The sequence below is a fragment of the Camponotus vicinus genome, unplaced genomic scaffold (assembly GCF_025532165.1).
Source record: "Camponotus vicinus isolate PSW18456_S1 unplaced genomic scaffold, iyCamVici1.0 SCAF_2, whole genome shotgun sequence".
Classification (NCBI taxonomy): Eukaryota; Metazoa; Arthropoda; class Insecta; order Hymenoptera; family Formicidae; genus Camponotus; species Camponotus vicinus.
This window is the reverse complement of record NW_028141956.1, coordinates 24,868,195-24,896,038: the sequence shown is the minus strand read 5'-3', so window position 1 is coordinate 24,896,038 and position 27,844 is coordinate 24,868,195. Positions and strand designations below refer to the sequence as shown.

General features: G+C 41.9%; 2 protein-coding genes and 1 long non-coding RNA gene across 7 annotated transcripts in view; 1 reads left to right on the top strand and 2 right to left on the bottom strand.

Annotated features, from left to right (window-relative positions):
* Positions 1-27,844, bottom strand: part of Shrm (shroom) — a 161,303-nt gene that overhangs the window by 114,589 nt on the left and 18,870 nt on the right. For 2 of the 4 annotated variants that reach the window (XM_083091868.1, XM_083091869.1), the window contains exon 2: positions 18,706-19,194. In XM_083091868.1, coding sequence (XP_082947994.1) covers positions 18,706-19,194 — 489 coding nt within the window. Of the gene's footprint in view, positions 1-1,463; positions 1,945-18,705; positions 19,195-21,653; positions 21,812-27,844 lie in introns of those variants that run through there. The other 2 variants (XM_083091870.1, XM_083091872.1) reach the window with 2 other exon arrangements.
* On the bottom strand, positions 7,740-11,915 carry LOC145966688 (uncharacterized). The gene is made up of 7 exons (XM_083090971.1): positions 11,399-11,915; positions 11,010-11,333; positions 10,583-10,699; positions 10,052-10,348; positions 9,722-9,930; positions 9,186-9,395; positions 7,740-9,121 (listed from the first exon to the last, which is right to left on the bottom strand). The coding sequence occupies exons 1-7, from the start codon at positions 11,441-11,443 to the stop codon at positions 8,950-8,952; spliced, it is 1,374 nt and encodes a 457-aa protein (XP_082947097.1). The 5' UTR covers positions 11,444-11,915; the 3' UTR covers positions 7,740-8,949.
* On the top strand, positions 11,405-16,392 carry LOC145966689 (uncharacterized). Of its 2 annotated transcripts, XR_014437129.1 has the most exons (4): positions 11,405-11,804; positions 11,873-12,060; positions 12,516-12,766; positions 16,064-16,392. It is a non-coding gene; the product is annotated as an uncharacterized LOC145966689 (long non-coding RNA). The 2 variants fall into 2 exon arrangements; XR_014437128.1 differs by having other exon boundaries at positions 12,516-16,392.

The window sequence follows — 27,844 nt, the reverse complement described above, 5'->3', positions numbered from 1 at the left end:
TTTAAAAATATTATTTCGTCTTTTCTCTTTCTTTGAGTTTCTCAAGGGAAAATGATGAAAGAATCTAGACAATACAACTATTACACACCGCAAATTTTAGTTTAAAACAACACACGCACATATTAAACGTACGCCCATTTTGGTTTGAATTAACATATAATGGTTAATATCTCTCTTATCCAACCGCATTTATCCGCACGCAATTATATTCACACGCGCACATTAAGCATGAACAAATTCGCAAATTAATCCTGTTGGAATGTGTGCGTCTATAACTATTCAAAGATTTTCATAAATCCTATCTCGCTCCGATTCACGCGAGTGCGCGCCGACACCACGAAGACGCAATCTATGGATGCGCCGCGTGCGGAAAAGGTCAAGGTACCAGCCTTGATATCGACCTAGTGTCAAGGTCATCGGCGCGCGCTCATCAGGTGTGAATTATTAAAAAAATAACTCGAGAGACTCGCGGGTCAACAACCTGTTCAGTAGCGAGCCGATTATAACTGTGACTGTTTGATGTGAGCGTGCGAGCGTCTCTTCCCAAAAGAAAGTTACCGAGGCCTCGTAAACCAAACAATGGATCCAACCGGAAAATCGGTTCAACGTACCGGTCGAGAAGGATTCCTCAAGAATGTCGAGGTTCGCCAGTAATAGCGAACCGCATCCGATGCCTCACACATAAGAATGCACCTCGTACAGCCTTGCCTCGCCATTCAATTTACGCCTTCTAACACTATGTCTCGGTGATTTTAGAAACTGTGCACATTTCAAGGAGAACGAAAATGCACACGTCGAGGAGAGGAACTCTGAAAGAATCGCCCGAAATTAGTTGAGATGAAAGAAGAACGACTCGTTAAAATTCACACTGCCGTTTCCTTCTCGTCAAGAGAAGAGGGTTACGAAGACCGAATCCGTTACACGCTTATGGCAGGAAGTTTCCAGCTATTTCGGAATGTTAAGCGCAGCGAATTTTAAGTAGGGCATTTAATTTAATTCTCGCTCGGATGAACGTATGTGTTATTAGACTACTAGTCGAGTTTTTGCGCAAATGATTCATTTACACTGACAAGTTTAAATACATTTACAATGGCTACGATTCATACGGTCAATATAGAATTAAATAGAGAGTCACACAATTTTTATACGCAAAGGTAGAGCTAGTTTAATGAGAATGAAACTTGAAACAGCCGAGACCAAACCGCGGATATTCGTAACATAAACGTTATGTAACGAACTGTCTCCGTCAGCACGTGGTATCAGCGTGTCGCGCTTTCAAGAAATAGGGGGAGAGGAGCATGTACTAATGGGCAGGTGTGAATGCGCCTCGAACTAGCTTTGTCCAAGCATCACTTAGGAAACCCTCCCTCGAGTAAAGACGGTTGTGCCTTCACGCTGCCACCTGGCGCGAAGCGCAGGTGTCGGCGAGAGCGAAGCCAAGAAACATAGAAGCTGATATATACCTATAGCTTCACAGGTCTCCACCTGTTGATGCGCAAAGACGGCTGCAGCTCCGCTCGATCGTCGTTGCTAGGCCGTCGCTGACGCGGGGAAAGGCTCGTGCTCTCCTCCGATCTGTCTATCTCGGAGTCTCTGAGGAAAACGTCGACGACGAGGAGTAAACTTGAAGCGACGAAAGCAGCACATCCACTGTACATTAACACCACGTAAAACACGATGGAGCGCTCTTCTCGAAAATCATCACGTGCAGGAGAGCGACAATCGCTCCTTTCCCCAAAGTAGCCTCACCACGTCAACGTAACACCATCGATCGGCACGTAATCAGTCTTACAGCGTACAAAGTCCTCAAGAAGGTCTCGTAACGAGCGCGACGGAGTCATTTTCTCTCGGAGGAATTTGAAATAAAGGACGCAGCCCGCTGTCTACTCCGTGCGAGTGCCGATGCACGACTGTTGCCGATGTTGGCCGACAGTCGGTCCGAGCAGGGCGACTGAGAGCGGCAACGATCGAGGATCTGCGAGCGGAGCCGAGCGCGGCCGATTTGACTGGATGGAATGCGCGCGGCGGAAACCAGCCGGGATCGGAATCGGGATCGGACGCTCTCGGTGCTCCGCCGCCGGTTCGGTTTGGTTCGGTTCGAAGGCAATCCAAGGCAAACGACCGCGCGCACTACCCGCTCTTCATTCCTCCGTAGAGGAGGCACGGCTCTCCACGACTCTGCTACAATCTATGTATGTCTATTATCCCTCTCCTCCGTTCGCTCGATCCTCGAGACGCTCGCTCCTCGGTGCTTTGCGATAAATTCGCGCCGATTCGAGTCTTCAGGGTCTTGCTCGAGCGTCGATTTCGAGGCCCTTCCGTTCCTTAGAATTTAATTAACGAACGGATACGCCCGGCGTAGCGGGCCCTCGTGTCAAAATTTAATTAAGGAGAATTTCCTGACGATGACGTTAAGAATGATGATCAAACACGAAGTAGTTTGTATACATTAGTGTTACGATATGAAATTACACGTTATAAATGTGCTCCCAAAAAGAGAGAATGTTTAGAACTCACACATATATTCGGATTCTATAAAAAACGCGTGAATTATGACCTGCCAGGTAAAAAAGTATGATTAATTTTTATATTATTTTTCATGGAATATATTACAAATTAATATCAATCACGAAATTCATAGAAAAAATGAAGTGAATAGAATGAATAATTTATAGCTAGACAATTACATTTTTCGATGTCTTTTGTTTTTAAATAATGATAATGAATTCGTTAAATCGTAAATGCAAAATATTTCGCAATTAAATTCAAACAAGCAAGTCGTGCTTTCGAAATAAACTAAGTAATAATGTCGAGCGAATTTTTTGGAGTAAATTTATAGGCAACTGTTTCAATAACAATGTATACAAATTTATTCATATGATCTTAAGCCTCTCGAGACTCTTTTTTCGAACTGTAAAACATTCGTTAATTCGTTAAAAATTCGTTAAATCGCGAATGCAAAATATTTCGCCATTAAAGTCAAACAAGCAAATCATGCTTTCAAAATAAACTAAATAATGTCGAGCGAATTTTTTGGAGTAAATTTATAGGCAACTGTTTCAATAACAATGTATAAAAATTTACTCATGCGATCTTAAGCCTCTCTTTTTTTGAACTATAAAACATAATATAATAATCATAAAGTATAAGAAACTGTAAAAATTTATTGCATTTTCCTAATCATGCGTGAAACAATTTTTAATTACGCAAGTTGTCGAGACGCGCCAAGGATTCCTGAAATATTTCAAGTTTATCGTACATGCTATCCGCGTGGGGGAAAGTTATAACATTACGTTTAACGATAACAGATTATCGTTTCGGTAGAAATTTATGAATGCTTATCTACTGCCATACAGCCGGACACGCGTGTTCCTCTCCAGAAAAATTATTCCGGGGTCGTACTCCGCGAGCACCCACGCAGGTATCGCGCCTCGTAAAGTCCTACTAAAATACCGGTATTGGCTTCAACTTATTACACGCTTACCATACTTATATAATTTCACATTTATGCGTAACGCTGAAAATGTGTCGCCGGGCGGAATAAGCGTCCACATACATACGCGTTACGCACTTGCGCAATCGTCTACGAGAGCGCGATCGCGTACAATGGCATTATTTACAATCGTGTATCGGGAATAATTCTCGCGAGGCGCATAAAGTATCGGTTAACGTGCGGCTCGACCTTTCCGGTTGGATGTAACATTGAAAATAAAAATGTCAAGGAAGAAAAGGGGCAGGGAAGAAAGCGGCGACGCAGGCGCGGCGTCCGGTGCAAATGTTCCGGCGCGAGAAGTCGCGACAATATCCCCGAGGAAATTCTCGGTCGTCGAGGCACTCAAGGTGCCCGGCATCTTCTTGCTCTTGTTCGCGGCCAGTTGGAAAGAAACGAGATGTTGCCTCGTAAGTTAGATCGTACGGGCACGAATGCACATACCAGCATTGGTGTGCACCGTGAGCCGGATTGCGCCGACCAGCGTCTTGCCAACCATCTGCCGGTTGTGGCCAAGGACGTCGAGTCCTTCGATGCTGTTGACCCGGAGAGAGGAAAGGTCGATTCAATTACCGGGACAATTAAAACATTCCCGAATGTTTTGATAACGCGCGAACTTGGAACAGCACGTCGAGAAGAACACGTTTCGTCGAATCGAAAATGCGTCGTTGAAACGTCACCTCTAAAAGAGGCTCGCTTAACAGCCGCACTTACGTCAGCGTCTCGCGCGAATCGTACTTGTATTTTTCACGTGTATGCACGTATTCGTGCTAACTATCGGCGACTTCGCATCGACCTAAATGTTACTCCAATACGGTGACCGCAGTCTCTCGAACGCCGACGTGTTCCAATTAGAGGCTCAAAGAAAACGACGAGGACGGCGACATGATTTCCTCGTTAATCACGATGATTACGCCATTTTCGTGCGCGCAATCAGCCCCGAAAGAAACCGTTGTGTCGCGTAACTGGTTTGAGGAAGGGCAGATCATCCGACCTTCTTCATGGACGATTTCGACGGAATTTTTCGAGAAATTAGTTCCGCTCGAGATCCTTTTACTTTGCGACTAACGTAATGGCGATAGATTTTCGCAAGCGGGTCGGGAGATATCGAAAGCAAAGCTCTCAAGAAGGATCAAGGACTAAATTAAAGAATAAAGTAACCGATGGATATTTTCTTGACGCCGCCGAAAATAAAATAAACGCATCGCGGAGCCATCAAAGGTACGGGCAAGATAGAAAGGGGAAGGGAAAAGAAATGCGCACAGATACGGAGCACGTGTAGACCGAGAGCCACTGATTGCGAGAGACACGCAACAATCGCTGCAATTGACCGCGTAATAGAAACGCGTTATGCAGGCTGCGGCAGGGGCCGGTAGGATACCGGTCGACCTTGAGAGTGAACACGATTCCTGCGTTTTCCCTTTTACAGAAGGGTTCCGCGTTCGCGTAATTGCCGCGTTACGCTCGACCTTTTGCAAAATTCGTGCACGATAGGGAAGATGGACCGAGAGCGCCTCGCACTCGATTAACCGCGACAACTCGTCAACTTTTATCGATTCTACAAAGTGAATCTGACAGATGACATGCAGTCCGTAAAACACATGACTACATTACAATTTATTACAATTTGTTATGCAATAGTTCTCCTAATACACACTTCAAAGACAGTGTGATGATTTGATTAAGAAATTTATGACCGTTCTCGATGCAATTTTGCATTCTTCTTCGTTTGCAATCGAGCCTATTGAAAATGTTCCGCTAATCATTAAATATTTATAGTCGTACACTAACAAATCTCGAATTATATCACGCGAAATCAACATTAATACGATAAAAATTCATCGATTTGATCCAATTCGATTCGAATAAAGAGCCGTGAGATCGATTGACTTTGGGAACGATCGGAAAAGGGCAAGACCAGCCGCGGGATCTCTCTACTGGGATTAAGTAGCTCCAATTTTTTATGGTAAACAGATGAAAGTTCATACCATGGTTAGATCATACAATGTATGCAAAACAAATGCAAATGCACTCGATCTCCCAGAAAGTTATGCCAGGAGATTTCTCTTCGTTTTGCATGGTTTTGCTTTGAATCAAGTATTCAATTTACATTTGATTGTTACCAGAGATATCGAATTTTGAGGTATTATGTATAATAAAGCAAAGGCAATAGAGAAAAAAAAACGAAGAAAAGAAAGAAACTAGATAATTTTGCAACAATGTTTGTGAAAGGAGAATTCTAGTCAGATTTCGTAGAAAGGAACGAGAATTTATGTATAACATTTCATACGTCTCTAAAATAAAAAATCTGCTTTGTAGAAAAATTTGCACCATATGGGAAAAAGGAGAAACTCACATGAAAAAAAGAAACTTTGAAAAGAACAAACTGGAGCTAAAGGACAAAGCTTTCGGAACTCAGGTAGAAACTCGCAATATGAATTTTCTACCTGTCGGTGGAAATTGAATAGTATAGAATACAAAGCCATGAAAAATGTCGCAGATCTCCGAATAATGGAAATTTCCGAAAAAAATTTTGTCATCCCCTTAATTCCCCGAAGATATAATAACATGAATATACGAGTTCACCATCGAGTTGAAAACCACCGAGTCGCGGAAAAAGAATGATTTGACGATCAATTAAAAAGAAAAAATTGGTAGAGGATCTATTACGAGGAACGACACATACATTATCGCATAAATAATCATGAAATGGAAAAATATTTGAGAAACCGGCCGCGATTTATCGTGGCCTCCGTACATAATTTTCCGGTGAATTGTAGGGTAGCTTAATTGACACGTCACCTCTCTTCTCGTGATCTACAGAGAGCCATCCGTCTTGCCTTCGATCCACGCGCGTCGGCTTTAAATCAATTCCGGGTATGGACAAATTACCAAAAGGGATTAATGGCTTCAACGCCGGCCCTAATTGGCCCCAAATCATGCGAAGCAGTCTCGCCTGATCGTTGCCTCGCCCTTCCGACGCGAATGGCGGGAGATACACCCTCGCTCGATTTTATCTTGTCGCCGAAGTCAATTCTACGCCTACGTGAAATTAATGAACATCCTTTTTCGACGGTTACTCGTGATCCTGGGATCGCGCTCGCCCGCATGCGGGAATATATATATATATATATATATATATATGTGTACGGATAACCTTTAGAATCTTTGAAATTACGCCGTGCCTCGGTGGGTGGATGAATGAATGGGACTACCCACACGCTGACAATGAAACGCGTTTGCTAATCTAACGCTATTCCACTAACTCATCCGCGCCTGTAATAAGAATTACGAAACCCCGGTTCGTTTATGCGCTTGGAGATCTGCCTCGGTGATTCGAAATTACTGTGGGAGATGTCAAGGGAATTCGAGGGAAATGGATAGAACGTAATAATCATTAAGAATCACTGGACATAATCGAATCTGTAAAAAGCAAGCCATGATTCGCTGACGACGTTTGAAAAGGAAGGCATCTAAAAGAGTCAGTCTATTAATCTACTCAGTGATATACAATAGAAGTCGTTAGTCGTTTGTTAAAATTAAAAGCTTCGCATCCGTACCATGTATTTTGCGCGTTTTCAAAATACAATTTAGTATTTTAAGATTTCAAAGAAATCAGTCGGCAACGAAAAATGACAAAGAAAGAGACAAAGAAAAATGTGAAGCGTAGGAAAGCCTCTTGAGGCCAAGACAATGAAACCTTCTGTCAATGATCGAATTTATGATGGATCCAGTATTGCTATTTATTCTTGCAGGTACATAAACAAAGAGCAAACATCAGGCTATGCAAATCGTTATTTCAAGTCTATAGTTCAGGACGATATTTATGTACCTGGAATAAAAGATGAGATAATGTATAACAAATAAAAGATAGCTACGTGGGTGCGAGATATTTACATGTCAAATTCGAAGTACGATAAAAATTAAACGATTTTTTCCTCATATTTTTGAAATTTTAAAATATTAATATTAATAAAATAGTAATAATAATATTAATAAAATATTAATATTAATATTAAGAAAATATTAATATTCGTAAAAAACAACTGAAAAGCACAAATATATAAATACTAAATTTTCCTATTCCTGACAATTTTTAAAAATGCGTGGCAAAAAAATAGATATAAAATAATCATAACTCATTTTGACCGGAATAAAATATTGAAAATTCTATTACTTTAACAAATTTAATTAACAATTGTGATTTATATTACAAAAAAATAAATTCTTTTCTATAATATTCAGCACAATGAAAAAACTCACAGACTTTTGAATATAATTAAAGGTGGAATAAAAAAAGAGCAAAGCGTTTGTCGAAGGAATTAATGTTCTCACGCGTACTCAATTTATTCCGCCTTGCTCGGATTCATTCCATATGCATGGACAGTTAAGAGTACGCCGGACTTTACACGCATGCGTTCGCCCTAATGCAGTAATCGAGTTAAGAGCGAACTGACGTCACGCGTGTGACGCGAGACAGGCCCGGTGAAAACCTGTATGCAGATTTATTTATTTTTGCGCGATTCATAATTAATACATTTTTAACTAACGTACTTGCTTCTGCGCGTGTGTGCAGCGAGAAAATATGTGTCTGGATAAATCGTTCACTAATACGCATCGATTGTATGATCAATGAATCGGTATAAAAACATCCGTAGGCGGGTTGACACGAATGGACGAATTAATTTGATTTCGAAAGGTTCGCTCGCGTACGAATGCGTCCTTAGATATAAATCATTCGCACAACTTAAGAGTTCCATAGCGAAACACGCGCGTGCGTTGCACGCAGCAAACTCTTTCTTTAATTATATTCTGTTGTCGGCCCTTGATTTCTGTGCGAGCAACCCTATCCTTTTAATTAATATACCGCTGAATATGCCTGTAATTATAAGGCTTCATGAATAATGTGAAATCACGATTACGGAATGACGAGTTCGTCTTGAATCGCGATAACATAATTGTGATACGGTGTGAACGGTAATTTGCACGCAACAACGTAGGAAATTTGCGATTGTTTGGTGCGAGTCGTGCCATCACCATACGATATTTGTTAGGGTGATATTAAGCTGTCACACAGAAGGCGATAATACGAACGACTTATCGCACTCACGCGCAATGCCAAGTGCCTCGATACGGTGTGCGTGGGCGTGTTTGTGATTTACACAAGTGCGGTTTATTTCTCATATAGTGCCCGCGCGCGGAATCAATCACTCGGCGATTAATCCGCGAGATTCGCTAATTATTGGACCAGCTGTGCGCCGTTCTTGGGGCCGGTTATAAATCTTGTTTCGCAACAAGTATACGAACGGACGGACGGATCCAAGATAAAAAAAAAGAGAGAAGAAACATAGTACTTATTTGCGTCATATCCGCAGGCGGCACATGTATTTTCGCGAAAGCTATATAGCCGGCAAATAAATCCTCGTGTGAAAGAGACGTTACAGAATTTCTATCATTTATTAGGAACGACTCGGTTTGCCTTGTGTCATCATCGACTTTGCCAGCACCTTGTTGTCCCTCTTCCTCCCGTTTGCAGGGCCGTACTGCTGAATCTCGCGCTTGATTATCTCAATGTCATTCCTTAAGGCGTCCAGCGACTTTATCGTCCTCTCCATCTCACGCAGCACCGGCCTGGGTCAATGAACCGTGAATGACATTGACCGAAATCGCTACGCGTCAAACTAACAGATCTTACGGAGCCATCAGCAGCCCGCCTTCGAGCCTCTTCTCGTCATGAGTTTGTCGTAAATCTTTCAGAATTAAATGGAGCTTATTGACATCCTCTCGAACTCTGGCTGTCCGTTCGCGATACTCGTCCAATTCGCGTTCTTCAAACTCGATGTCCTCCGCGAGGCACGTCTCCTTTTCCTTGTAGTGAGCGACTCCGTTAACCACTTGAGCGATTCTAATTTCGATTTGCCAACAAGCTCTATTAATAAAACCTCCCGTTCCGATAGATGATTAGAGAGATATATCGGTAATAATTCATTCGTTGCCTTAAGTCAAAGATCTTTCGTATTAAAGCTGCGACAGTAGATATCTCTCCAGATAACTCTATCTAAACAAGTAATGCAATCTAAAATATTGCCAGCGCAAAAATCAAAGCGCCAAATACGATCCTTATCGATAATTTCGAAATGACTAAAAGAAGGTTCAACGAACCTAAGTTTTAATATAATATCTTTGAAATAATTAAGACACGTTAATACAAGACAAAATATCTTCGCATACTTGTGGCGTAATTTCTCTAGTTCTCTCTCGCGTTCGTCCAATTTATCCTTATGATTCACATGAGAGACATACAAAACCTCGTAATCCATAGCAGTCATTCCTTCCCCGAGGGTTTCCAGATTTCGCAACAGCGTCCTTATCTTCTCGAGACGATGCTGCAGGACGATGTACTGGTAACGATTGCGGGCGAGAATCTCGCGTCGTGACATCTGGCAATGAAGAAGTCCTCACGTGAGCCTCGCGACTAACATGCACGCACAGCTATTTTAATTGGTATGCCACATAATTGCTGTAATAGACAAGTGATGATTCACGGTCATTAAGTTACACCTGCCGACGGGTTATCTCGTTGACAGCCTTCTCCGTGATCTTTCGTCCGGTCGTTGCATAAATGAGACCCGTCGCCACTTCTCTCTCGCGATCCAGGAGTTCATCGAGTACTCGTGCGTTTTCATCGCGCATTTTTCGCACTTTGTCTTCGTAATCTTGTACATCAGCTATTGTTTGAGCTCTTTTCTCGGTTACATCATCGAGCTGCTGTTTATACGTATACAATGTCTGTTCATAAATCTGCTCCATTTGCTCGGATTCTTTCGTCGTATCCGTGAATATCACTTTCTCTTGCGTCTGCATAAACGTATCGTGGCAAGAGCTGTTCTTATTAAAAGTAGCGAATATATTGTACATGTACGTATATATCATCTTAATTGCAACGCGAGAGATCAGAAGAGAAAAAGAAACAAGATTTATAGCAAATTGCGATGTAAAATAAAAATCGAATAATGCACATATAAAATTTACTATTCTTATATACCTAGTTTTATGAGGTATAAAGAGATTGAAGTTATTAAGGTACTTAACCTTTTTCATGTGCTTGGTAATCCACATCTCGAGAAGCCTGTTTTTCCTTCGTAATTCTGTTTGCTCGGCTAGAAATTCTTTCAATTTTCGAATCATTGTCTCGCGACTGGTAAAAATCTGCACTGGCAATCACATTAAATCTCAGTGCAAACGTCGGTGAGCAATTTATTATATTCTTTCTAATACACGCATTATTATCGTCGTTACTTTTCAGGAAAAGACTTGGAATGCTTGGGAGAAGCATTTTATTATTACCATTTCAATCGATCACAATAACAACGTAACACAAATCGTATACAATGCGGAAATACTTTTAGGCGGAGGAGCGTAATGAGAAGGGAGGCTCGAGTCTTTAGAATATTACGAAGGTCGTGAGGCACAGTAATTCCACGGGTAGAATGACGCAGAATGACAAGTTTATGCGAACCTCGACTGGTATCTCAGCGAGCACGTGATCGGGCTCTATCACTTCTTGCACTTCCTCTTCGGGCTTTTCTGCCGCGGCAGAGATTGTCGCGATAGATGGTATATCCCTTTTCTCTTCTACTTCCTCGTCCTCGATTCTCTGTTCTCCGTGCCTCTCTTCCTCGTAATCATGTTCCTCCAGTTCCCCATCCCGAATAAAAGACTCGTCCTCTTCGATGATATTCGCCTCCTCCGCTTCCTTCTCTTCTTCTTGAAATTCTTTAGTCCTTAGTGTCAAATTCTCATGATCGTCGTTAGCATTCATATATAACCTTTCCCTATCGTTCTACGAAAAAGAATCGCGCTTTATCGAGCTCTTCGCGGTGTTCATAAGTTACTACGGTCGGTTACCTCGTCGGCGACTCCGTCCACATCGTTCTCCATCATTTGCTCCATCACATCGAGACTTGGTTTAAATCGATAAACGTAAGCGGTCGCGCCCCGGGACGCGGAGCGGCGAATGCTATGGAGAAACGGGGCTGGATAACAGCTGCCAGACGATGAAAACAGTCGAACGAATTCACCGCGACCGGATCGACGCTTCTTCGCGAGGAGGCCCCGAGCCGCATGCGGTCGACCTTGACGATCGGAGATGATCTTTTCTCTTATGTACGCGTCTCTCTACTCGCGTTGATTTAACTGCGCTCGCGCTCAGGCGCTGCTGGGAGGAAAAGTTTCTCGCAGAACGTCGATTAAACTGCTGCGAGCTACCGGACACCGTCGGTGCGGATGCACGGTGCATCCTGCGGCGCGCAGGGTATGATTTCATCTCCCTGTGCTTTATTCCGCACTCTCCCCGCTGATGTATGAAAAGTTTATTTATAGGGGACTCATTCGATCATGCGAGAGCCGCGTATGATGGCAGTAACATAGTGAGTTGAAACCCGAGTATCTCTCGTTCGTCTGATGTTAAAGCGAGGGGAATTAACAACGGCATGTATGTAATTCATCAGGAATAGAGAAAAAATGCAACATGGCGTCTCGTCATTACGTTTCTTTTCGTTCAACGAAAAGTGCATTTTCATAATTGGCTTATTATATGATCGTAAATGTGCGAATTGAGTGCAAATATTTAATTCAAATTTTCTTTTCAAGCTTTTTATTTTTATATTTATATAATTATTACGCGAAAATATATATAATAAGAATTAATTCACATCAAAAGAAAATTTTGTGTTTAATGTATACACGATACGTATTTAAATGGGTATATTTGTTTAGAAGATTAAATATATATAAAATATATATAAAATATACAAATAATTTTATAATTTAAAAGGTTTTTTATTTATTTATTTCGAATTATTTTTTCCAATAATAATGTTTATGTATATTAATTTCTGAATGTTTTATTTTTATATTACTTTTATATTATTTTATATTATTTTTATATTTTATATTATTGTCACTTTACAATGCAAGAAAGCTAATATTCTTTGTTCAATAATATATCGCATATATTTTTAAGTGACGGGAAGACAATACGTGTCAACGAAAGTGACGTTACAAAATGACTAACATAAGATGTGTGCTGTCGTCTGATAGCGTTTTGCGCTTTATGTTAGTCCTACCGGAATTAGATGCCATATGAAAAGAAAAAAAAAAGTAAAGACAATATGAGGAAGACGAAGGAAAAAAGACGAAGAGAGGTACTTGAGACAACGTGGGCAGCCGCTAACACTGCATTCCTGTAGGATCAAGGATCCCTGCTTGCTCCGTGTACGCATTTACATATGCAGACACACGTGTGAGAAGCTTGAATGTGCGGACTCGCGACTCGGATGTGTATTCATGCACATGTATTACTGCTCATGAACGTAAATGTGTCACTCATATACACGTGCAGTGATATAAAGGTGCTGGTCTCTTACGCTCCACGATGTCAGTATCGCATACGTATATTTTTTATCACATTCATGCTCGCCAGGGAACAAAGGATACAATTCCTCGGCGTGCAAAATTATAAAAGTAATCTTGAAAAATTTAGCTGGTGAATTTTTCAAGAAAAACAAGAACGTTCTTTTGAATAAATGACATGACAGACGAATATCTGCCACGCTACATTATACTACTTGTAGCGGCAAAATGTAATACGTATCTTGCACTTATATTTTCTGATGCAGAGAAAATAGAAGAGCGGATGATTTATTTCGTAGAGATATGCCGCGACGTAAAGCCTATCGGCATGCGCTCCAGCGTTTCCAGACTGCGAGGAAAGACATTCGTTCATCACGGTCGGACCAAGTATGGAATCGAGATAGCGTAAGAAAGCAGTTTATGCGGCGTGACGAGTGACAAACCGAAGACGGACGCGGAAGACGTCGAACGTTGGAGATGCGTCATTCTCGCGAGTCGCGCTCGAGGAATCCATCGCAAGAGCCGCGGCTACGTTTTTCCCCTTGATTTTACATGTACGCATACATAAGCACGTCAGCGTTATGTATATGCCGGGTGTGTCCAGGCCGTTCGTTGGCCTTTCCTCGGATTTGATTTCCTTTCGAATCGCCGCATATTCCCGGCTCGTCCGTCCGTGCAAGCTGCAGGGATGGAAACTGGACTGACTGGCTTTAACGGCTCGTGTCCGTGATGGTGCGACCCACGTACGAAGCTCCTACAGGCGACCACTGTTGCACGGTGCACACTGGATATATGGTACATGCGCGCGCGCGTTTGCGAGAGAAAGAGAATCCCTCCGAGAATGCAAGCGCGTCGAATCGTCGTGCATCAAATAGAACGCGACGAGGAGCGCGGCAGCCTGCAGATACCATTGTGACCGGTTGCATAAACCCGCCATCTTGGTATCCTCAAGGACGCGCGTCGAATCCTAAGGTCAACGCACTCGACTCCAACATCGGCCGCCCTCCGCCTCCTCCGCTTCGTCGTTGACTTCTTTTTCTGGACCTTCCCCGCCCTCCCTCCTCCACCCTTTCCCTTCTTGCCACATGCCTCTTTCTCTCTCCTTTTCTGTTTTTTTTATCTTTTTTTTCATTTTTGTCGCTCGCTGGCGTCGCGTTTCTCTCGCTCTTGCTTGCGGGTGAGATGGAGAATCTCATCTGGCCACGAGCGGGATGTCACTGCCATTAATCCCGCCGATACGGCTCTGGCCAGAGTCGGTTGAGGCCTCGGGCCGTCTTCCTCATTTTCCTCCCCTCCTTCTCTCTCTCTCCCTGTGTCCCGCTTCTTCTTCTCCTCTTCCCTCTTCTTCTTCTTCTACTCCTTCGATCTTACGACCTCTGCTTCTCGTACAGAATGATAAACGCAGGATATTCCGCGAGCACCATCGACCGTATCCCCGTATAAAGTACTAGGTCGTTAGAGCCGGCATTTAATCTCGCGCGCAAAAAGCGCAATTGTGAACTAGACTGATTAAAGACGCTTCGTTGAGCGGTCCCTCGATCGGCCATACCCTCGTAACTTTCCAACCGAAAATGTCAACATATATCCGGACGAGAGTCGGTAGCGTGCAACCTCGTGATAAACTTAAACGTTTATAAACTACGCTTAAGAATACGGCCTACCCCGGCGTTGTAACTCATCTGCATTTAATTATCTGCGTAGAGCCGCGGGAAGAGCTCGGGGAACAAATGAGTTTTTCCACGGGAGCATCTACGAGCCGAGACGATAAACATTCAAGTACACAAATGGCAGCTAAAATTAAGTGTATGTTGCAGCGTTAGATAATTTTGCGAGGGGGTACAAACATGAGAGAGTCGAGTCGATGAACTCTTATCGAGGGAGTCGACCTCTCTCGTGTAAGGTCGACGCGAGACTCAAACGGGTGGGGGTGGGGAGAGGAAGGAAGGAGCCCGGCGGAGGTGTTAAAGCCTTTGGAGTAATTGTACGGTGAAGCAAGAGACAGGTAAATCGCGGTGACCAGAGAGAGCCGAGATGGAGCACGAAGAAAAAGAAGAATCAGGAGCTGAGGAAGAAGCGAAGGAGAAGAAAGAAGAAAAAAAAAGAAGCAGGCGATGCGATGTCTGACCCCGGCCATCTTGGCCCGCAGGGTTATTCTATTTATAACGCGGACTTAGCTATATTTAGCTTACGGGGCCCTGCAAGAAAGCGAGCGACGAAGGAGAGAGTCCAAAGGGCTCGGTGAGGAAGGACGCGGAGGACAAGCGAGAAGGGCCGCGGGGTGACGCGAGGGGAGCAAAACGAGACAAGTGGGGCCCCGAACGATCGTTTGGGCCTCAACGAGAGAGAAGGAAGATGGGCATCGCAGAGATAAGTCGCCCAACATGCTCGGTAACTCGCCCGACAAATACATTAGCATTTTGAGGTCAGCTATCTCGCCCGATTTCCGCCACATCATTGAACCCACTCAGTATCACGTATTCGTACTTTAATCCGACTCTATACGTGCGTGTAACGTATCGGCCAGCACCTGCATTCGAGCAATCGCGGATGGATTTGATTGTACCTTCTGAATAAACCCATGGAGGCTGCAATGTGGTTCAGAAATAAATGAATTCAGAATTCCTGATGACGTTAAAAAGAATAAGTAGTATTATAAGAGTAAAGTGACACTTTAAACCAGTATCATTAACTATTGCTGCTTTTATCTATCTTCTTTTCAGTTGCGTAATTATCTCGCAAACAGGTTTAGATCGATGTAAAAATAGAATAATGACTTTGAATGATACATTCGATGGAATTGGAAATAAATTACTTATCGAGTTATGATATATCTTTACGAAACGGTAGAAATTGCCTTTCTTATAAACTTAATAGCAGCCTTCTGAAATTGCTGCCTCGCTCTGTTCAAGTCTTCATTACGTTCGCCAGAACAATCGCGATATCGCGGGACGTGTAAAATTCATGGCGCGAAAAGGGGGAGTCACGATAGACGCTCCATCGACTTCGGGACGGTTATAAGCCCGTGTCGGCCTATCGAGGTTATCGCGGTCTCCGCAGTAAATTCAGGCCCCAACAATTCCGATTACTCTCCTTCTTTCTCGCATCCCTCTTCTCCTTTTCTCGCCCTGTCTCCACCCTACTCTCACTCTTATTCTTCAGGGCCCTCTCCGATCGTGTTGGTATTTCGTATCCGCCGAGGGATCCGCAAATTCCATCGGATACGTACTATGAAACGACCTTAAAGCGAAGACAACTATATATCTCAGTCGTGCACATTGGCCACATACCAGATGTAAACACAACCGAAGAAAGGACCCAATGTCCGTATCGCGATGACCGTCGTGCTAAATCATCCTAGTCAGGGAATACTGCAGGAAGTGCCGCGTATACCTGTGCAAGGGAAGCGGTATATCTTCCGCTAGAAATTTTTAAAGAAATCGAACGTATCAGAAAGTAAAAAATGAAGGGGAAAAATTGTGAATTTTAGACTGTACTTGCAATCTATTAAATATTTTTATAATCAATTATAAAGAATAATATGCTATTGAATTGTGCAGCGACCGGAGTATTTGATCGAGATAAGTGCCGTCGTTTTAATAAAAGTATACGTCTAGACATTGATAAAATAAGGGATACGGGAAGTTATAATTTGTTCACATCACGAGTTTACTTCATTATTTGCGAAAGATGGGAAATAAATTGCCGCGCGAAGTGCTGAAGTGCCAAGGGCATTGCTTCTTTTTAATTTAGTGCATCCTTCGCGTATGTCGAGGCTCTCCCACCCGGCATCAACAGCCGAGTGTCCGTGGGTCACGCGTTGCAGTGATAAATCATCCTAGATAATGGGATAGCACCCCATTCCATTTCCAACGTACTGTCAGCGGATAAGAACCGATACGTATGCCGAGTATTTTCCGCCGAGAATTCGCAACTTTTACGCGTCCTGTATCGATGCACTGAATCATTTTAGACAACTTTACGATTTATTATTCGGAGAACGGACGACGGAAATAAATGATATAGAGGGAAGGGAGATGTGCGAATCGATAAAAACACTATTTAAAAAAAAAGCCACTCGATAAAGGAACATATGGGACAATGTTCTTCCCGTTTTCATTCGATCTCTGCATTTTTATTGATTTCCCGTGCACGTTCTTTCCGGGATTCAATATAAGGACATATTTTCAATCACGTATACATTACGATGGCGTAGCTATTTCTAATTTTTTGCGTTATATAACCAGATGTGCTTGCAAATCATATACGTTGCTACGCAAAATCATGTCTGAGCGCGAATAAATTATGGAAGAAAAATACATTGAAGTGCTCGAGTATACGAGGGGAAAAATGCGAGAGAGTTCCTTGTCGAGAATCCTCGCAACGTCATGAAAATTACGCAACGTCAAAGTCGCGCGTCCCACGCTGTCGCTTTACTGCACCATGGACGTTCGCGTAGTCGCAAGGGTAAGGAGGAAAAAAAAGAAAACAAAGTCGAAAGACATACGCGCGTATCGAGCATTTTATAATTTCGTCGGATGAATTGGCATTAAGCGTCATCGCGTTGCTCATGCTCACCGGAATGACTGCGCGATAAATCAAACGAGCGATGAATCGAGAGACGAGTTAACAGCATCGCGAAACAAAGGCGCGGTCTTCCGTGATTCGGCGTTTTCCTTTATTTCAAAGAGAGATGTACAGCGCATGCCACGTTTCGCGTAGCAAATAACCGACGCTAATGGAGATAGCGCGATCCGATTTTCTATTATTACGGAAGTCTTATGTCCAGATACGTGACTCCCCCTCCCCCTTTCCTCATGGCAATAATAATAATGAGGCTCCTACGTGCTCCTCGACGCAGCTTTATGCAACAAATTCGTGGGAAATAATTTAACATATATAGTTATGTGGAATCGTCGACATAAATGGAACAGAACAGATGTTATGATATGCGTTTGTACTACTTACTCGTATATTTCATATCCAAATACGATTAACCTTTCGAGTTACATTAGTAATGCTCCGTGCGTTTAATGCGTGATGAGTTTCGTGATGTGAGCCACGTAACGTGGACTATTACGAAGATAAAAATAAAATTGTATCATTTTTAATTTAAATATTTTACCGAGAACCTACGCACAATCTATAGAATGTAATAATGTTGCAGCAAAAATTAATGTTTGCGATGTAAACGTTATCGCGCAAAGAATACTCCGAGTGGCAAGTAAAAAGATTGGAGAACCATCAGCGATAAATGGCTCTTCCCGACCGTTTTCATCACCTTATACAATCGAAGGCGTTAAGTGTTCCGTATGTTCAGCACTTCATTGCCGTTGTTTCTTTCTTTCACGCGCATTTCCTACATACGCGAGGAAACAGTATGTTTCCTGCATCGGCTTTCTGCGAATTCCTCTCGTCGGCTAAAGCTCGCGCGAACAAAAACGGTTCGTCACCTAACTGCACTTCGAAAAGCAAGGCGAGTCTTCAGCGCGTTGAAATCCCCATTAAAGTATCGTAGGAAAAAAGCTGCACGCCTAGTATACCTAACGTCTTTCTCTCTCTTTGCCAGCATCCTTACGGCTCGTATATAACGAGGGTTGGGCCAGCAAGTATTTTGCCTCAGGTGGAATAGTAATTTTACGTTCTCCAGCTGACATTGATAAAAATATCAATTGAGGAAATTATATCGATATTTTTTAAATATGATGAGCAATTTGATATTTGAATAAAAGAAAAGCGAAGAAGTTAATAAGAAACGATAAGCAAAGTCAGAGAGAGCCATTTTTTTATACAACAATCCTTACCTTCTTTGGCGATGGCGGCCTTGATCGTGTGTCTCGTGAAGCGAATATCGACGAGAATCGCGATTTCGCTTCTTCAGACTCCTGCCCTCGCTGCCGTAGATCGGTCCGCCTCGCGTCAAGGTCCCAAGGTCGTTCGATATGGATTTCTCGTGATGGTTCATACTATTCGATCGCGGTCGATCGTAACCATGAGACTTTGCGAAATTACCGTGATTGATCTTTCGGCCGCTATTGTGTGTATAGGCTCTGCCGTGCTCCCTCGGTAGACTACAGTACAGATTCTGCGACGTATAAATAGTCTTGCCCAGGGATTTATTGTTTCCGCCATTAGTGCTTGCATTTTCCTTCGAGACAAACGTAGAATTGACGTCGTGACTTCCTTTAGAACCGCCACCTAAATGCTCCCGCAACCACTTTCCGATACCACCACCTCCACCTCCGCTTCCAGTATGGCCGTCTTGAATGCCGTAGGAGTCGCCATTCTTGTTTCTACGACAGAAAAGAATATTTATGTATTGATTATAATGCCCGATCGATTTCTTCAGCAAATACGTCCGCTCTTTCCACATGTGTTCGCAAGTGAAACGCGAAATGAAAAGATGCAGCGCGTGGTGACAATGAAAAGAAACCGCAGCGCGTGTTACGAGAAAAAGGGACAACGGAATATAATATTTCAAGGGGGGAAAAAGAGAGGAGAAACCAAGAAATGAAGCGATTGCGTTCACGGTCTTCGAAGAGAGCGCGATACAATAGACCATGACGGCCTCGGTTGAGCAGTTTCGATTTCAGCATCCAGACAGATCGATAAAGAAAGGCCATGCATGTAACGAGGCAAAAACTAAAAAGGTGCATAGCTGAGGAAGAAAGGGCCTCGCGGGGGAAGAGAGAGAGAGAAATGGGGAGAGAGAAGGACGGGGCCAGAAGACGAACGAGTGAAGGCGAATGAATGGCACACGCCCTCGAGAAATCAGGGCGAGTGCTTTATAATAATAAGGGCCATGTGTGGAACGAAATACAGAGACGCGACTGGCGGACGGGTGGAAGGGCCGGTAGTAGTTAGGACGCAATGACCTTGGCAAGGTCATCGATGCTTCTGGTCATCGCCACGAGGAACCGCCACCACATGGTACCATCTCACCTCCTATGTGGCTCGAGCCAAGGATTCTTCTTTATCGATAATTCCGCCCTTTTCAATCGGCGCTTCCTTTATATCAATTAATTCCTATTTCACATACTAAACTCGTTACGATCCGCGATAAATCGCTTATATTGACGCGATAAATTAAAGAATTTTACATTGCGAATGCCATGCATCAAAGTCAGCGTGGTAAATGATGTGTGCGTTGAATTAACGATCGATACTTAAATCAACGCGCATAGTTTATATTTAATGGAGGCAGATCAAAGAAGATCTAAAGATTCAATATACGAGCGTACTTTGCGATTCGCTTAATTAATTGCGGCAAAATTAATTAACTGATCGGCAAAGAACGAGTCTTGGGTTTCTTGATAAAAGGACAATCTACATCGTCGAAAGTCTAATCGGGCACTTGAGATCTCGAATTCAACATTTATAGAGAAGGTAGAGAAGGAGGAAGATGGCACGGGAAGCCAAGTAGCAGTCTCGATTCGGTTTCTCGGCGCATTATCCGGCGTGTTACGCCACTGTATGAAATTCCGGTTTTACCGCCCCCTCCGGCCGTTCGGGTACCCGCTCACCTACCCCCTCCCTCCCTGTTATCTTTTCGGCTTTTTTTTCCCAATGTTCGTTTTTGTCTGCCGCCTCGTGAACCGCACCCGAACCCAAAAGCAAACGCATTATCACGAAGCAATCGTGGAACTTCTCGGCCAATCAACGACTTCTTTAGAGATTGCACTTTTGATGGTAACCGGTTGCACTCCCGAATCCAATAAAAATATCTCGCATTTTCTCGTTAAGTGGTAAACAGTACAGGGAATATACTATGCATCGTTCTAAAAATTAAATTTGGAAATATTGTATAAATTTAGTCAAAACAAATATACATATATAAATGATTCAAAAAAATAATCAATTTCAATTTAAAAATATATTCATCTTTTCACTGCAGATTTATAAGTAGTGGAATTATAAAACTTGATTTTGTAAGAAGAAAAATATGGTACATTCACATATAAATGTATTGTCAATTTTAACAACAACCAAGATAAGAAGGTAATGAGATTAATGTAAAACAACCTAGGATAACGTCATTAAATTATAATCCATGTTAAATTAATCCATGTCAACTTGAGGCAAAATCCAATCATACTTTGTACGAGCGTGACACTTTCAGTCTGATTACTGTTAAATGTTATTTTCCTACCTTCTTTCCCCGCTTTATCCGTTTAACGTAGTTAATTATAGCTTAATCTTCATGATTCATGGCATCGGCGTCACGCTCGTTTTCGTTGAAGTCTGAATCCAACGTACTAAGCAATGCATTTGTATGCATTTTGCTTGCTTCGCGAGTTCAATTCTCTTATTGTCACATTTCGTTCCACCAGCCTCGTTTCATTTTATTTGGTCATCTTTTCGGCTCTGACGCGAACGTGAAAAGACGATGGCGCAACCACAATGAATTATATATGCTAAATCATTTTCTGATTTATTTTTATCTGTCACTCAAATATTCAAAAGCACTAGTCAATATTAAATAAATAACAATAACGAAAAAAACAGCATCATTTAATCTTTAGATTAATTAAGAAGATAATGAAATTATTCCAAAGTTATTTGCAATTACATTCAACTTTACACTAAAGAAATTATTTGAAATAAAAAAATTTAATTCAACATTTATATTCATATGTGATCCAGTTAAGCACATAATATATTTTGCGGACAAATTCTAAAATTAATTATATGTATGACAAGCATAAAAATAGTGATTGATTTCGCGAAACATTTTTCAAAGATCATCCTATACCTTTTCAGGTGATCGGAACTTGGACTCTTCTCTTTCCTTTTACTCGCCAGCTCTTCGGGTTTTGTACGGTTCGTTTCGCGAATCTTTCGCGTTTTCTTCTTATTTTCCCCGCCTGTCTGCTCGTCCTTTCGGACCGCCTCGCTGCTATTTCGTTTCTTCCTCTCCTACGCCTTCCTCCTTCCACTGACTTTCCATTCTCATTTGATGTTAGTCAATACAAACATTCATCTTTTTTTCAACTGTATTTCTATTCTATCGTTCCACGTCCTTCCTTGAGAAGGGATTCGTTCTATTCGGTGGGACTCGATGGTACCAGTGTCTTCTCTAAGATAGCGAATGAATAATTTATCATGCGGTAATTAGCAATCCCACGCACAGCGTAGACATTGTATATATCGCATACTATTAGTACTTTCTAACTAAGAATATTTTAGCCGTAAAATTTGTAACGGCAGGAAAGATGACACCCATATCTCAGATATTTTCATATGATAATACGAAATGTGTCTATAAATGTTTGTGGAGAGAAAAATCAAGTTCCATGGAAGTATCTCTCACTCATATTGTAACGTGAAAAAATACTAATCTCAAGTTGTGCAATCTTAGGTTCGCCGATGCGTATAATCTTAAATCGAATTTATGGAGGAAAGCTACGTAATGGAAAAATGGCATATTTCTAAAGATTGCTCATTAAAATATGTACGACATGTTGTTCCTATCTTATATACATATAACAGAGAAGATACATATTGATTACTACTAGATGATGCTGCAGTACTTGCAGTATAGATAGGAATGAACGTTGCAGTACATGGGATTAACATTTAGATGAGCGGATGCGTTGAGACTTACGTTGCATCGCTGCTCTCTCAAGTACAAAGGATTAACATCCTTACAACCGTCCGTATATGTTTTTACGCCGCGTGCATCCAATTGAATCATTCTTATATCCATAAACGTCGCTCCAACGTTTCTGCCAACGAGAGCTCGACGGAAGTCGGCTCCTCTTTTACCGAATCCCGAAACGCATCGGCCGACTCGTTTCGGCGAAGCGATAGCAAAAAAATACCTTGTCAATATTGATTCTCATCTCAAAGAGTCAAAGGTTCTCCGAGACAAAACGAGCCCTGGAAACGACGCGCGTCACGAACGAGCAAACGCGCCGCATCGTGAGGGTGCTCAAATATAAGCCGCTCTGACCATAATACGACGATATATTATGTGGCAACATATTTTTACGTTAAGTTACGGTTCCCGAAAATCGACGTCGGCACCTTTGAGTCTCTCGCGAAAGGGCATAAGCAGGTATCTGCTCGTGTATGTACGAATTGATAAGTAGATTACACTTAAAGTTTTGAATATTTAAAAATGTCAATCGTCTTATTATATTTTTCATAGAATACCATTTATTACGAGACGAGCTTTGATAGAAATACAGCTGGCTGTTTTGCTTTACGACATATTGAAATAGTCGAAAGTAAAGAAAAAACATCTCATACTGTAGTTCGAATTTTTGATTATTTTATGTGTATGAATTTAATGAACTTCGTTCTTCAGTCCTGACATCTTTTTATTTCCGGTAATCAAGGATTAAAGAATGAACAACTGGTATTAAAGACACTTTCCAAAATTGACATCATCGAAAATGCTAAAGTGCATAGATTACAAAGGCGAATATTTTGTGAAAAACAATAAATAAAAATTTACAAAAAATCTCGTGTCTTATATGGACGAAACTTTTAATATTTGCTACAGAGTTATATTTTTTTCCGCGTGCAAAATACTGCCAATTGATCGATTGTGATCTGTATTATATACCTTTATGACTTAGACTTGCTACAGACTAGAATGCAGCCATGTTGAAGCTAGAAGAGAGATAGAAAGAATATAGAAGAAATCCCCTATCTTCTCTAAGGTGAGGTCGAGGTCGTATCGGCGTTACTAATGTCGTGCCTTGTGACAGTCACCGTACGGTGAAATGACAATTTCAAGCACGCCGGAATGCTGGACGGTAATAAAGTACTCTGTGGATTCGTAATTACTGCAGGACGGGTCACGAGCTGTCGCTGGTCGGGAACGATTCCGATGTCTCTCCGCTGATTATCTCCGACGGTTTGGCTCTCCAAGCCGTCTCTCGCACGATAGCTTAGTTTATTGTATGTACAGGAGCGTTTATTCAATATCGCCGAACGGTACATTACGATGTCTCTAGTCGATCTCGTGTGTGGCCGATCCAGGATTACAAAGAATTGACATTATTAACCTATTACCGCCCACTCGATCACCCCCTGGTTACGGGGTATATAATTCATTAATTCTAGAGATTATACTAAGATTATGTACATTAATAGATATTGTCGGTATTTTATGTACGATCTGGTGATTAATCAAACCAGATTGCACGAAAATAAAAACGTGTTGCTCCTTTATTTCTCCTATCCCAGAATTTTTTACATTCGACGAACTTAAGTAATATATGATGTATGAAATTATGCGACGCAAATTCAGCGAGACTTATATTAGTACATGTTTAATATTTCTAGTCGATATTTTAAGACTTTGCAAAGCAATGATAAAAAAAAACAGTTTAATTTTTAGACATTTAAAAATATAATAGAATTAATCGAATAAAAAATATTTTCTTTGATCGCAAGTTTTAATAAAGCGCAACACACACTTCTAAACAAAGTAAAGTACATTTACATTTATATAACTTGTGTCGTGTTTAAATACAAAAGACAGATTCTAAAAAAAAGAATCTGCGAAGGCGATTTCAAAAGAAAGACACATGTCCTTCAAGTTTAAAACGTCCAGTCATTCTGTCGCTCCGGCAAGACTATGTCTCAAGCAGTACATAATGTCCGTTCTCTCATCGTAAGACCGTTTTGAAGAACGACGCAGGATTACGATGATTGCGTTCAGTACGCCGCCGTACCTACATTTCTTGCGCTCGCCAAGTCAAAGGTCACCAGACTGGCTCCATAGCGACCCGTTGTTCTCTTGTCCGTGCTTGCCTACCTTCGTCTAGATAGAAGAACGTACAGTCGCAAAAAAACACGTACAATCCGGATGGAAGACGGCTGTGTGACTCGACAAGATCATCCTCGTCATCGGCCGAGTCTCCCGGATGATTCTTTCGGGCAAAGATCACGAGGCAAGGTTTTGTTTAACGGTATCATCCGCCGGTCCACGATGCTAATACCTTTCGCTACACGATCATTACTCTGGCGGAACACTGATTGGCTCGTTACGTCACACGATCTCGCAGCTAATGATCCCAACAAGGCACCGGATATCTTCGATCGACCGGATCGTTTCGGTGGAATGTGAACGGACTCTGTGTCTGTCGATCGTGCTCTCGCTCGTGCATCATACGAGAAAATCACTCCGTTTCTCCGAGCAGATCATCTCCCTCGATGCACTTGGCACGAAAAGCGAGGCCGTGTCACGTGAAGGTATCGAGTCGTCTTAAGGTCGCCGGTTATTTATGGCTAGGAGAGCGGATGATCGGTGGAGATATAATTTCGCCTCGAGTGGCTCTAATATAAATCTCGAAATTGATTATAAGGCAGGTTTGCGTAGTGAGTAACTGGTGGCGTCGATATATCGGCCGTCTAGCCTTTCGCTTTGTACGCTCAGGATTTGCGAGCATCCTAAGAACGTTAAATAAGTTGCTCCCATTTGTCGATCGTAATGCACTTACGAAGGGCTGCTTATTTCCCTTCGGAAAAATCAAGTGGCATGGGTCTACATTACGAGGGCAGCGCTTTGAGCGAAATGCCACATGCATCGCTCGCGGAGCAAGCGAGGCGAGGAATCCTGCGGACCGGTTTGGTCAAACGAAGACTTTCAAGAGAGATAAACTCTTATTGCTTGTATAATTACGATAAAGTCCGATACATTCCGCAATCAAGAGGAGAGTGACGATTTAAGGAGGCTAATAATTATTTTCCGGCAATATCCCATTATAATTACGCAATCCATTTCTCTTTTCTTCTTCTCTTTCGCATCATTAGTCATAAAGTCGCGCTAAAGGTTCCTGGATTCCGTGATGGATGAGCGCGAATCGTTAGAAGAAATTTTCACGCTAACGATCAAGTATCTCTTTAAAACGCTGCAAAACGTTTGAAACAATCTCCCAGTCTGTCGTTGCGGTTTTGCGACCCGCGAATCTCATTTAAGGATCGAGCGAGGAGCCCGTCACGAGAATTCGCCCGCATGTCACTGTGCTACTATATTTTATAACAATGAGTAATAAACCTCGATGATATACGGCCGCAAAGCGACCCTTTTTACGCGCAAAAGTCGGCCCGCGCAAGGAGGACAACGAAAGGAGAACGAAGGAGGTGGTGGTGTAAGAAAGAGGAGAAAGGGATGAGGTGCTTGCGCGCCTACGAAGGTGGAAAAAAATGATGGTTGTCCTGCAGCCATGGTAGTCTGCAAAAATGTTTCATCGTGCAGGCAGAGCGGCAGCAACGACGATCGCATTTGAATACCGCCTGTCCTTGGCAAGTATTGTCTGCCTTCCTTCCTCTTCTCCGCTTCTTCCACCGTCTCCTCGTTTTCTCGCTACGCCCTCCACGCATTTCCCTTACCCTTCACTCTCCTTTCTCTTACCTCATTATATATATTCACCGCGTAATACGTGTGCTCATAGCGCAGTGTCAGACTTACCACGTGCTCGCGCTTGTTAAATTGCCAGTTAAGACCTTTGTTTTTTGCACATTAACGAGAAACGGGCATCTGGCTGCGAAGTTTAAGACTCGAGGACCCTCTATTATTATAAAATAAAAGGGTAAAAGAAAGAAGAGCGGAAAACATTGATACAATATATGTATCAACAAACAAAAAATTGAATGAAAAATTCAACATAGAATAAGTCGAACTTTTCGGAGTTCTCCAAATAAATTGATTTGGATTTAATTAATCGAATTAATCTGAAGAGACCCGAAAAATGCGACTAACTCTATGTGGAATTCTGCATCCAATTTTTTTTTTGTTGATAGCTGCAGGCTAGTCATGGCCCATTCAGGGTCCAAGATAGAGATGTGTGTGAGATGGTTGTGGATGATTCGATTAACAAGCGGAATCCATCCGTGACAACGGCATCGACATCCTGCGAAGAGAGCATTCACACACTTTTCAGCCCAACGAATAATTGCTAGAAAACAATATTTGTGGACTAGAAAAATATGTGAGGTCCAAATGACTGGATCGGGAATCGAACCCGAGTCTTTCGCTTTCCGGGCAACTGCTCTAAAACTCTACTGAGCTATCCACACCTCACACCTAATGCCGCTATTTAACACAGTGATATGCGACTCTAGAGCGATGTTGGAATTTCGCTTGAAGAGTAATTTATACTGTTAGAATTTAAAACGATATGTGAAGATTGTGATTGTAAGATATTTTCTAAAGAAATAATAAAATGTCTTGAAAAATTAGATATAGACCTTTCCTTATAATAACCTATAAAATAAAAAAGACAAATCCTTCTAAAATGGCAGCAAGCAAATGTATCATGTACCTCAGAAATTGCGCATTTTTTATCCATAGATATTTAAAATCAAAGTAAAAAGAACGTCTCAACATTCAGACATTGATATTTTTTCATGATATTTTTTCAAGTTTATAATTCAGAAAGTATTATAAACATTTAAAAATGAGAAATTATTTTACAATTAATTTGGAGCAGATTTTATTTAACAAAACTTTAAGATTATTAGATTAAATGATTAATATAATGTACAAGTTGGATTTAATATTAAAAAGAAAAAGGATTACACACACAAAAATGTTAAAGGCCAATTAAATTTTGATTGAGAAAAATCGATTTTATAAATATTATCAAAAATCGATTTTATATAAATGTTATCAAAAAAAGATATACATTATTTAAAAGAACAATGCCTAACGCTTACAAGTCGAGATTTCTCACATGCTCGACACTTTGTCGTGATGACACTCAGTCGTGGGACCCGCCAAGAGACCGCACGATAATTTATGAACGTGTCCGCGAGGAGACAAAAGCCGAGAGCGGCGAGAGAGCGTCACCGCGAGACGGCAACGTGCAATTAGCGCAAATGTAAATAAGAGAACCACAATTTAGCACACGGCCGGCGCGGATCATCGCGAGTATGCGCTCGGGCTCATGGCGCTCCTCCTCCTTAACAACTTGGCGCTCGCGAATT